The sequence below is a fragment of the Pinus tabuliformis genome, chromosome 3_2 (genome assembly GCF_031772625.1).
Source record: "Pinus tabuliformis cultivar Carrire ecotype Pingquan chromosome 3_2, CPIR1, whole genome shotgun sequence".
Taxonomy (NCBI): Eukaryota; Viridiplantae; Streptophyta; class Pinopsida; order Pinales; family Pinaceae; genus Pinus; species Pinus tabuliformis.
In genome coordinates, this window is record NC_142302.1 from 761539560 (window position 1) to 761552891 (window position 13332).

At 39.1% G+C, this 13332-nt stretch overlaps 1 protein-coding gene across 1 annotated transcript; it reads left to right on the top strand.

The window, feature by feature from the left end:
* Window positions 1-4398: 4398 nt before the first annotated feature.
* On the top strand, window positions 4399-5241 carry LOC149182846 (uncharacterized). Its single transcript, XM_089414702.1, has one exon. The coding sequence runs from the start codon at window positions 4399-4401 to the stop codon at window positions 5239-5241; it is 843 nt and encodes a 280-aa protein (XP_089270828.1).
* Window positions 5242-13332: the final 8091 nt, after the last annotated feature.

Sequence of the window (13332 nt, forward strand, 5' to 3'; positions counted from 1 at the left end):
TTGAACATCGGGAATTCCAGAGACCAATATCTTCAATTTTGGCAGGGCTTCATAATGTATATGGGCTAATATTTAGTTCCATAACTCACTTTGATGATTAGTATCATGGACCAAGGCTAGAATAGGTCTTCTAGTGACCCTATAGAGTCCTCCAAATCTTGATCCCAATGTGAACGCATCTCTCATAAGAGATCCCACAGGCCAAGTAAGTAATTTTCCCTTAATGAAGGCAACCCTCATCCCTTTGTCTTCCAAAATGGATATAGAAACCAAATTCTTCTTCAACCCTAGCACATACCTCACATCATGGAGAAAAACATATCCCTAGAATCCAGATGAAATTCAATAGACCCAAAGTCTTTAATGGGATGAGTGGAGTTGCCTCCAAGGATAATCTTCAAACTTGACTCCCTCTCCACCAAATTAGAGAGAACTTCCTTATACCCATAGAAATTATGAGAGGCCCCACTATCAACCAACCAATTATCCCAAGTATTCAAATGGGAGGAGCTAGAAAGTTCAGAAATAATAATATATTTAGATTGATTTGGAGCATTACTTTATTACCTGGTATTTTTTGGGTTATTTTGAGGACGGTGGTCTTCTTCATGATCACTCAGAGCATCTCTTATCCTTCTTTCATCTCTTCCATTAAGGTCATTCCTTCGATCATCTCCTCTTCTTTGATTATTAAACCAGTTATTGTTGCTCCTAGTGTTGTAGTGTGGACCATTGTTCTTCCCAGGGAAATCTCATGCATAGTGTCCTTTATTGTGACAATTGTAGCATTCAATGTGTGACTAATCCTTATCTCTTCCATTCCTTCTATTTGACTTTCAAGGAGGAGGCTTTCTTGAACTTGATGGACCTCATTTTCCTTTCTCTTTCTTATTATGAGTGACGAAAGCAACAGCCTCTCCTTCTTCATGCTTTTGTATCATGCCTCTTGAGATCATCCTCGATTCTTCTTGAAATGAACTCATCAAATGATGATAAAACATTGTTATTTCTTATAGTGGTAATTATTTTTTCCTAAACAAGAGGGAGACCTCTAAGGTTTACCACCACCAACTCCTTGTTAGGTACAATTTCCCCAAGTCTCTGCAATTGATCTCGAAGATGAGATATCCCCATAATAAAGGATGGCACAAACTCTCCTTTATTAATCTTCAGATATTTAAATTTATCTTTCAAGGAGATTATTTCATTCAAATTGTTGACTTCATACATGTCAGCTAGCTTATCATACATATTCTTAGACTTTTTCAAATTTCCAACATAAGCAAGTAATTTAATGATCTTGTAAACCATTAGCTATATTTTCGTTGCTTTTAACTCACCTTTCTAGTATTTTTTCTTCGTCGCAACAGCAGTGGAAGCATTCTCTGGATGCTTAGGTACTTTTCCTTGTATGTATTCCCAAACATCATTCTTATTAGCTATGATTTCCAACCTAATCTTCCAATCAGCAAAGTTAGATGAGTCACCCAGCTTCTCATTTTCCATGAAGTAAGAGGTTGACATCTTGACTTGATTAGATAGGCTGCTCCAACTTTTCCAAAGATGATTGCTTCAACTCTTGTCTCCTTTGAGTTTGTCCTTCACCATAGATCTAATAATTTTACCATTGCTCTATGTTGTTTCAATTACTGTAAAAATGAAACTCTAAGTCTCGGTCACAAAGAGCAAGAGTTCATCTGTGCGGCTAAAGCATTACGGCCACATGGGTAGACCTATATGAGTGTGGCTATAGCCAAAAAATTCATGTGTCAACCCTGCAGCTGCAAACCAAAACCCTAATCCACATGTGTGAACTTTAGATCCAGCAATTTCATACCTATATGAACCATATTCCGCGAACCCACTTCATACTTGTGTGAACCAATTCAAAGAAAAGAGAAGAAGAAGATGTTTGATGATGATGTCCAAATGAGGGTCACTTGACTTGTATTTATAGGCTTCCAAGGGTGTCCAATTTCCTTTTAGGGCCAACTTGTCCTTTTGTGCACATGTGGCCTTCACTTCAAAAATACACTTTCCCTTGTCCAAATCAAGTGCTTCAAAATTCAAAATTGATCCTCTCGAAGAGAGGAATCTAGTCCCATGATTGGAATTTATCACTGAGCTACCAAATTAACACTAGAGAGCGTCTCGATGCAATTATATTTGCAAAAAAATAATTTATTTCCTAGATTATTAAGTAGATCATGTATAAAACTATAAAATTATCAAATTTATGTCAAAGATCGACACGGTATTTAATGAAATTACACAATAATAGGAGTTGAAATTACAAGTGTGCAATTACTTTAATTATTTAATTACCTCTTTCATTCATTATTTGTAGTGCATATTCACTATATTTAAGTTGGGATAGAAATTGAAAAGTTTTGTTGTAATTGTTATTGTTTAAATTAAAATGCATAAATGGAATTAATGCCTTGAAAATCTCATTGTATTCCAAATGGTTTAGCCCCAACGGATAGCTCAGCTAGTCGAATTCGTGTTGCTAAGTATCTTGTCTATCGGGAGGTCATGGGTCAAATCTCATCGACACCCTTGGGCTTAGGCCTTGCTAGTGTGGCTAGTGGGTAGATCCCTTCAGGTTGATCTACCTGGTTTTTCCCATGAATGTAGCAGTCACTCGGTGTCCATGAACCACCCTAAAAAAAATACATGCAAATGGCTTGTTTTTTGTTTTTGAACCATATATAATATATAAATAACTAGGATCTAAATAATTTTCTCATATTAAAAAGTAATTGATTTTTTTACTATTAATAATTGAATTAAGGTAGATTTTTATGTTCATTATAATTTACTTTTCAAAATAAATATTTTTATTAAAATAATAAAATTTGTATTAGTTACGATTATTAAGAATTTTTTTGGATAATCGATGCAGGCTGCCGCGCGCACACACCCTTCTCTGCGTCCCTGAGATCTGACTGCGCCCGCCTGTGCTTTGGCCTCCTGCCATGGCCCCCTCAGATCCGCCACTGGAAGGGGTCGATACTCAGCAAGCCTTCTCTGATTTGGTGAAATCCCTACCTCTGTAGTGCCCCAGGACTGCTCTTTCAAGATTCGTCAAGAAGTTGGATGTACTCCAGGAAATTTATTTACCTCCGGTTCTGCCTCGCATGGCGGCTTTGTCTCTCGCTAAAAAAGGTCTCATAGGTCAATTTACAGGCCTCTGGCCTTCTCCTAGAATTGTTCAAAGATGGGTTGAAAGAAACTGGTCTGACAAGATTCAAGGGAAAATCTCCATCAGGTTCTATGGGAAAGGGTACTTCACATTCCACTTTGAATTTAAAGAGGATAAGGATTTAATCTTCAGAAACGGGCCCTATTTCATGGACTCCAGGGGCCTCTACCTCAACAAATGGACTCCAGACTTTGATCCTAAACTGGATGTCCCCAGTGTTGTTCCGGTTTGGGTCCGTCTTCCTCACCTCCCTCTTCACTGCTGGGGAGATGAGTCTGTTCGTGCCATCGGGAACGCAGTGGGCAAATATATCGATCGTAGTGAACCAAAAGATAACATGCAGGCCTGCGCAAGGATCTGTGTCGAAGTAGATCTTGGCAAAGGTCTTCCAGAAGCAATAAAACTGAAAGTGGACAAATGGAGCCATATCCAGTAGCTGGATTACGAGCAGATCCCTTTTAAATGTAAGGTATGTCACGAATACGGACACTTTGCCAATAGATGTTCTAAACTTGTTGATGCAGAGAGCGGCGAACAAGAGGGCCATTGGGAAACAATCAAAAAGAAGAAGTCTGCCCCATCATCTAAACCCCCCCTGGAATCAGATCCTCCAGCTCCCTCTGCTTCTCGACCCTCTGCTTCCTCCCCCCCTTTATCTATCCACCCCCCCCAGATCCGCCACTCCCTTCTTCCTCAAATCCCTTTCTAGTCTTATCTTCCCTTGATCCATCTTCCATGGACCCTCCTCAGCCCCCCTTGACCCTTTCCGAGCCCTCTGATCCCCCTCCCTCCCTGAACATCTCATCGCAAGCTTCTCTAGAACCCCCTCTTTCCAGGCATACCAGAAGTAGCACTAAAGAGCATGGAACTTCCAGTGATACCTTTAAGAGGCCTGGACCTAGCAGAAAATCAGCTAAGCAACATAGGGACGAGAACGCTCAGAAAGATATAGCCATGGGAACTCAAACCCCAATAGAGTCTTTCATTCAGGGGCATCAAGAAAAAGAGATAAATCACAAAGATCAAGAGAGGCGAGCACCTCTCTGCACGCCAAATACCCAATGATGAAAATATTGTCTTGGAACAGTAGGGGGTTAGGGCACCCCTCCAAAATTTTCGCCCTCAGAGATTTAATCCACAGTGAAAAGCCAGAAATATTATTGATACAGGAGACAAAACAGGATCAGCAAGTAATGAGAGGCATTATAGACCAGCAGAAACAATACAAAGGGTGCGTCAGCGATGCAAGAGGAGCTTCTGGAGGCATAGCCACCCTCTGGGATCATAGTAAGTGGAACTGCGCCTCAGTTAACCTTCATCAGCATTGGATCAGAATCGCGCTGGACAATAGAACAAACAACCAAACTGTAATTATCTATAATGTGTATGCCCCCAACCACTACAGAGAAAAGGAAATTTGTTGGGGCGATCTTAAGGCCAGTATCGATGGTGAGCTAAGCATAAATATCATAGTGGCAGGCGACTTTAATCTCATCCTTCATGCCAACGAGAAACGGGGAGGCAGTTTTACTCTAGACCCCTTCAGAGGTCGGTTGGAGGCAATCATTCAAGATCACGACCTTGTGGACGTTGCCCCTAAAAATCGCAGGTACACTTGGAGCAACCGCAGACTTGGCATTGGCAATATAATGGAAAGGTTGGACAGGTTTCTAATCAACATTTCGTTTCTTTCCTCCTTCTCTGTGGGTTATGCCAACGTTCTCACCTCGTCAGCCTCTGATCATTATCCTATTACCCTCACGCTGGAAGCTCATTGTCCCCTTGGGCCCATTCCGTTTAAATACAGCCCCCTCTGGAATTGGGTTCCAGCAGTTAGAGAAATAGTTCAGAGAACTTGGATTCAGCATGTAGAAGGTTCACCAGGCTTCATTTGGGAAACTAAACAAAGAAAAACCAAGCAGGCTATCAAAGAATGGGCAAGAGTTAATTATAAGGAACCCGAGGAGACCAAAAAGAAAGTTAAGAGCGATCTAGAGAACATCCAGAGATCGATAGAAGAACATGGCCTCTCCTAGCAGAGTATGGAGCAAGAAAGGGTCCTCTATTCTCAGCTGAGTCACATAAACAGGGAAGAAGAATCCAAATGGCGGTTAAAATCTAGGCAACTCTGGCTCCAAGGCGGAGATAAAAATACAGCATTTTTTCATAAGCAGGCCACAACTCGAAAACTCAGGAACAATGTAAGTTCAATCTTGGATAATGAGGGAAACCAACAAAACACCCAAGAGGCCATTAGAAACGCTGCTACTGAATACTACAGAGATCTTTTAACTGAAACTAAAGGTGAAGAGGATTATGCTGACCTTCTTCAATATTTACCCAAAGGCCTCACCAAGGATATGAATGACAGCTTGAATAAAGAAATCGAAGAAGAGGAAATAAGAAGAACGATTTGGACACTGAATCCTGATAAGGCTCCCGGGCCTGATGGATTCCCCATATGTTTCTACAGGGCGTTCTGGGGTTTAATAAAAAAGGATCTGATCAAGATGATCAGGTGGATTCAGCGGAAGGGTAAGATAGGTGGTTACACCAATGCCACTTTTCTTGCCCTCATCCCTAAAGAAAATAGACCCACCTCTTTCTCTCGGTTTAGGCCCATATCCCTCTGCAATTCCTCCTACAAAATCCTGTCCAAAATCTTAGCATCTCGACTCAAGCCTCTCCTCCCCTCTCTGATTTCTGATAACCAAGGAGGGTTCTTGCCCAACAGGAAAATTACTGACTCTATTATTCTTGTGCAAGAAGCCATTCATTCGAGTCTCTCCATGAAAGAGAAAGGATTCATCCTCAAACTTGACTTGGCCAACGCCTTTGATAGAGTTAGGCACTCCTTCCTTATTGTTGTTTTAAAGAAGATGGGGTTTGAGTCGCCCTTCATTAGTCTTATCTCTGCTTGCATCTCTGGGCCATGGATCTCCCCTCTAGTTAATGGAAGACCGGGTGAAGCCTTTCAATCCTCCCGGGGTCTCAGACAGGGCTGCTCCCTCTCTCCCTATCTTTCCATTCTCATGGCAAAAAGCTTCAGTCAAGTTCTGAACCACAATAGAAGAGTGGGTCTCATCACCAGTATAAAGTTCGGGAATGGAGCCAAGAATATCAACCATTCTCAGTTCGCTAATGATACCTTGCTCATTGGGGGAGCCTCCATCACTATAGCACGGAGGTTCAAGATTCTTCTTGATCAATTTATGGGGTACTCTGGAGGTTTGATCAATCAGCAAAAAAGTTGTATATATGGATGGAACGCTTCAAATCAGGTCATTCACAATATTGCAAATATTTTTGGTGTCCCTTGCAATTTAGACTGGACTCATTTCTCTTACCTGGGCATGCCAGTGAGCCTAGGACCTTTGAAGGCAGGAACTTGGGACAGTATCATCGACAAGATGAAGAGGAAAGTTCAACAATGGGGTTCAATGTGGCTCAACCCAGCAGGCCGTCTCATCCTTCTTAAATCAGGTATCTCTTCTCTTCCCCTCTATCGCTTTTCTCTTTTCCAAGCCCCAGCTTCCTTTCTCCACAAAATGGAAGTTGTTCTCCGCCTTTTTCTCTGGCAGGGAGGAAAAAACGACAAGAAGAAATTTAACCTTGTCAGTTGGAAACAAGTCATTCAGGCCCAGGACAGAGGAGGTCTCGGTATTAGGTCCCCCACCTTTTCTAATCTTGCTTTTGGAGGGAAGATCGTTTGGAGTCTCATCACTGGCCCTCCTGCATGGTGGAAACGGGTTCTGGAAAACAAATATTTGAATTCCCCCAAATAGCAACTTCTAGATTCTGAAATCCCCAATAGGGACTCCTCTAAAATCTGGTCATGCAAAAAATCCATTCCCTTCATGTCTCAGAATATTTCCAAAGTGCCTAGGGGAGGAGCTAGCATAAATATTGGGGCTGATAAAATCCTGGGACAGCAGCCAATAAACAGGCATGATGAAGCTATTCCTATTCTAACTTTTCTCAACAACATGGGTATCTTTTATCTGGATCAAATATCTAGATGGGATCCTCTGTCTCATATCTAGATTGGATGGTCCTTTCCTGCTATCCCTAGCGATCTTAATTTTAGTCTATCCGCTCTTCAGTCTCTCCTCCACAGTAAAGCTCCCATAAAAAAGAATGAGAAGGACGGCTTTCGTTGGGACCCCTCAGGATTGGATTACTCTGTCCAAGCAGGACATCAGCACATCTGCTACAACACCTTCCCCATGACATTGTGGAACCACTGGAGAATAGTTTGGAAATCAGAGGCGCTACCTAAAATCAAGTTCTTTATATGGGCCCTTCTAAAAGGGAAAATCTTAACAGCTGAGAACCTGCAAAAGAGAGGTATTAACGGTCCATCTCGCTGCCCCAATTGCTGTGGCGTTGAAGAAACTATGCACCATATTTTTGTTGAATGCTCCTTTGCTGTAGACTGTTGGAAAAAATTATCCCTCACTGATAAGTTTCCATGGACTGCCCAGCAATCTATAGGGGAAGTGATCCTTGCCTGGAAAAAGAGTTGTCCTTGGGAAAATAAGAGGAGAAATCTAGTGAAGAGAGTATGGAATACTCTCCCATACACCATGCTATGGAGTATCTGGCTAGCAAGAAACTGGAAAATCTTTAAGGATAAAAACTCGGTACCAAGAATTGTAAGTAATAAGGCAAAGAATCTTGCTCTCGAAACCATTTCAGTCAAAACTCAAAGTAACATTGATGTATCAAAGTATAGTGTGGAGGAAAGAAGTTTCATTAGCTACATCCTAGATAAAAACAACAGCATTCAGAAAGGCAATACAGGGAAAGATCAGCGCAGTCAGGAAACCCATTCATGGAAAATCAGGTTAAGAGAGGAGGAGTTTGCTAACTGGTTACAAAATTGCAACAGCTACTACCTGTTCTTTGACGGAGCATCTAAGTCAAACCCAGGAATCGCTGGAGCAGGAGGCTTGATCCTAAATGCTAATGGGGAATGCGTTCTCTATTACGAATGGGGTCTTGGGAATTTATCTAATAACAGAGCAGAAGCATTGGCTCTCTACCAGGGATTAACGCAGCTCAACAGACTAGGGATAAGAACAGCAAAGATTTTTGGAGATTCCTCGGTTGTTATTAGCCTTATGATTCAACAAAAAGAGTCTCCCAACATCCTCCTTCAACAGGTCATTCAGAGATGCCAACTCTTGAACCAAACATTGGGCAACCTGCAGTATCATCACATTCTCCGCGATCTTAATAAGCACGCTGACAGGCACGCCAACAAGGCTTGCGAAAGGACAATGGGCAGTTTACGTTGCAACGCTGAGGAGATTCATCAACCTGTGCCATGATCCGATCCTGTTTACCTTGCATCAATTTAGTTTTTCCTGACAGAAAGAAGTGGTCTCAGACTTCCCAGATATTCATCAAAACCATTATTTGCAAAAGGATTTGGCGCAGATCAGATTCCCTCAAAGCTCTGCTCCAATTAAGCAATATCGTTGCTTTCTCTCTTCATACTCTCGACTCTTTGACTCTTATGTGCAGTTTCCATGTCTCCCTTTGCTTTTCTCCAGATTCCCCTTCTTTCCCCATGTTCGACTCTCGTCCCTCCCGCCTTTCTCCATGGTATCACTCAGCGCCCTTCCCTTCATTAGATCCTCTGTTTGCTCTCTCGCAGTATTCTAGTGGCCGAGGGGATGTGTCCGTCTCCTCATCAGTTAGAATTCACAGGCAGCTCTCCATTGCTATCGACCTTCTTCAGCACAGGATCCTCCCTCTTCTTCAGCAGCTCAATCATCGGTCTATCAGAGGCAGCCAGGCGGAAGAGACCACTGCGGTTCCGAATCACATGAAGAACATTCCTAACAACGAAATCCCAAGTCCTTCAAGCGCCAAGCATATGGAAGGTTTAGAAATGTCGGAGGTATACATAGCACGGCATAACAATCACATAGTATAGATTAGAAATGATTTGCCAATGCCAGTTTTTGCTGTTCCAATTTGTAAGAATCTACTCTTGTCGAGAATTTCTCAAAACCAGAATAAGCAGGATTAAGGAGAACTTTCTGCTTTGTAACTCCTCCGATCCTGACTTACTTCGGCATCTATTGTATCAGGAGTCCTGACTCCCTTCTTTTTTCAGAGATTAATATAGCAACCGAATTTGTAAAAAAAAAAAATGTATTAGTTATATAGACAAATTTATAACTTCTTAAAAAAATATTTCATAGGATATGAATGTAAAATTACATATCATCAACAATATTAAAGTTTGACAAAATACCACATTATTAACCATATAAACCAAAATTTATTGAGATTACGCACACTAGAATCTTGATTGTGAAGCTTTTGGGAAAATTCGAATGTCTGCTAATCCAAATTGGGGACATTATGTGTGACTTCTAAGGAAAATATTAAGGTTCGTGAATTCAAATTTGGCAAAATATTTCAAAAAATATGTTATTCTGCTAGTCTAGATCTAGAAAATATTTCAACGACCATCCTCAAAATATATGGATATTTGTGTTTGACCTTTTTAGATATTGAATATTTTGCTAGTCTTAATTCGAGAAAAAGTTTAATGCCCATTTATTGAATTTCGTAATATTTTGATTTAATTTTTCTATTTAATGGATATTATACATCTATATTAGGCTATTCTTTTTAAATACATTTTCTTAAATTTTCTGAATGATGCTAAATTTAGATATCCAATTTGCATTATTGCTAATCTATGATTTATAATAATTTATAATGCCCAACCTTCCATTGCAAATTGTGCTTTTCTAAATTTATCCAGCATCTTGAACATTCCATAGATTCGATTATGTGTCAAAGTTCATGCTATAGAATAGTGTGTATAATTATATCCTTTTTAATTTAGCGCTAACATTTTGTTCTATTAATTAAATATTTATTTTTTCTAATTTTCAAAGGATGTGTGTCAACTCCACAATGAGCATAGACAAAATTACACATTGCCCTCATACTAGGTTGTAGAATATGCCTCTTGATGCAACAACTTGGCTCATAAGCTTTTCTATCCCATTCTCATGCTCCCTGGTTCTAGTTCTCTATGTTTGGCCTTCCTCAACAGTATTTTGGATTTCGTCGCTTCCTTTTCCACTGATAGACTACAATATTTTTTTCTTTGTTCCTTGAGCTCCCTTCAATATCAGACCTCTATGTTTGGTAATTATCTACATTAATTTAAAGAAGACTACTCCTTTATCCACCAATAAGCTACAACATTTTCGTTTCATTGTGGTCTCTAACTGAAGGCTCCCCAAACTTGCCTCAAAGGTCTCCCACTCCAATTCCTTAGCCCCTCATCAAATATGCCAAGAACTTCCTCTCCATCTAGTTTCAAGGGGCATCAAAGCTCTAGGAAACCCATTAGCACCACAGCTCAAATTGATACTAAAAGATTAATTGCAACCTACTAGAAGAATTGTCTCCCTTCAATTCTCAAGGAAACTCATATTACATTGCAATTTGCCCAAAACTAAAGGCGATTCCCATCCAATGCAAAATTTGAGTGTGGATCGATGGTTCCTTGACACATGGAACACCCACACTAAGCAAACCAGATACAATCAAACTATTGATTTGTCTTCAAAAATCAAAACAATTGTGAGAAGCAATACAGCAAGAAATCTTGCCCTACATTGATGAGGTGCAACTCTAATTGAAGAAGTTGAACTCCCAAATCTCTCTCTTGGTGAAGAAAATGTCTAACTTGGAGCTCCCTAGCTCTGAAGAGAACACAAAGACACATAAAACTATACAACGGTATTCTCCTTTTAACTAAATGTCTAGATTTCCATTTTTTGTTTAAATTCTTCAATGGCATTATAATGCCTCTCATAATAGCTATAGATATAAGTTTCATAATCCATATCTAACCTTTATCAAACTATTAGAACTATACTATTATGTTACCAATTTTGAATTGTTTTTAACCATAAGGCCACATACTATTATGTTACCAATTTTGAATTGTTTTTAACCATAAGGCCACACACTATTATGTTACCAATTTTGAATTGTTTTTAACCATAAATCCACCTAATTGTAATTAGCTTGGTTTCTCTATTCACAAAGCAAAAGGCACAAATTAAAAATATTATGTTAAAATTATCTAGTAATACAATCTTTTTCTAACTTTTTCAAAGAGAGAAAAACGCCATTTTTCTAATAATCAAAAAGTGTTTACATCAACTTACATCCTTTATCAACATAGTGAAATATTGTTCAAATATCAATTATACTTCAAAATATACTAATACTTATGTGATCATGTCGAAAGTGTTGATCTAACAAAAAAGCTTATTAGCAGACAACTCTCGTGGACCCAACAAAACCTATGTATTGTAAATAATAAATTTCCCACTTTTCACAAATAATCCCTCTCTAAATTCTTTGAAAAAAAGAACACTATTGTAATCCAATGCCACTCTTGGAGAGAGTTAACTTCCATGTTTCCTTCTCTGGAAATATGTTGAATAGTAATTCTCCTTCCATGTTTCCTTCTTTGGAAATATGTTGAATAGTAATTCTCCTTGAAGTATTGATCAATTCCTTTGTCCTATTCACCCAGTATAATAAATGAGAGTGTAAAGAAGACGATTCTATAGCACAATCAACAATAACTTTTTAGTCTCCAAAGACCATTAAAGCTTCAAACCGCAAATATTTTGCTAAAAAACATGTGCCCCAAAGTGCTAGAAGCTCAGGTCTTGTATTTGAACCATGCCCACTATTCCAAAAGATCTTATAAAATTGTGTACTTGATAAATTTAAAACACAACCACTACCACAACATGAATTTTTAGAGGCCCCATCAAAAGATGCATTCGGAAAAGTATATGTGAATTCATGTGACTTCCAACTCCTCTTTTTATTTTGTCTTCTCTATTTCTGGAGGCCTAGTCAAGAAGACTGCGTTGTTGAGGAGCTCAGTGAGGCAGTCTTAAGCCTTGAGATTGCGCAGTTGTGCAGTTTAAGGAGATAGGGAGACAACTTGAGGCTTGCAATTGCGCAATGCGCAGAAAGATGCTGACTAGCAGGTTGAATTGCGCAATTTTTGGGAGCAACAGGTTGATTTTAAGCATTGTGACTACGTAATGAACAATCCTTGGAGATAGTGACTACGCATTGCACAGTAACCGGTGTTTTTATTTAAACTCACATCTATGATGCGTATAGTTTCTATAAAATCATCAATACACTAATGATATAAACACGTTGATGTTATTAATTTGCATAATGCGCCAGGGCCGGAAATAATATTATGCAACACCTGGACGTTATTTCTATGGAAGCATTAATGCTTTAAGAATTACATTGCACTAGGGAATTAATTGCAAACAACACTGGTGGTTGAAGAATTAAACGCCCTGATGTTGTGGTTTTCATAAAAGGTACAGACCATGCAAAAAAATGTCATAACTATGCTTTTAGATAATATCCTATTTCCAAAAATATTGTCACAATCTTTGTACAGAAATGATATAAATGTGGCCTTTTTGCCTCAAAGATGAAGTCATTTCTATAGTGACAGATTCCCCCAAAAATATAAAATGGAAAATGGTATGGTTTAGTGAATCTTTCTTTCAACGCATCATGCACTCACACACACTTGGAGATGTCCATTGGACAGAGACATTTATTATATGAAGGAGACCTAACCAAATCTCTAGTAAATCTACAATTTAAAAATAAATTATTTATCGATCTTCCTCTTCAAAACAAAGGGAACAAATACATGGGCCACTGAAGCCTCCCTTCTATAAATTATGGGGGATATATATATATATATATATATATATATATATATATATATATATATATATATATATATATATATATATATATTCCATGAAATAAGAAAATGACTTCAATCTCTTAAACTTCGTTACCATTCAATGAGAAAATGATTACAATTTTTGAAGTTCCATTCCTAGTCAATGACGACAATATGTCGACGACAATGGCATACCTTGGACCACCTTGAAGTAGAGGTTTGTATCGACATTGCTTCTTGTGAATCCAACTTCATCAGGTAACTATCTATGTGGGCGTACCATGCTCTCAAGGATTGCTTCAAGCCATACAATGCCTCCTACAATTGTGTGTCT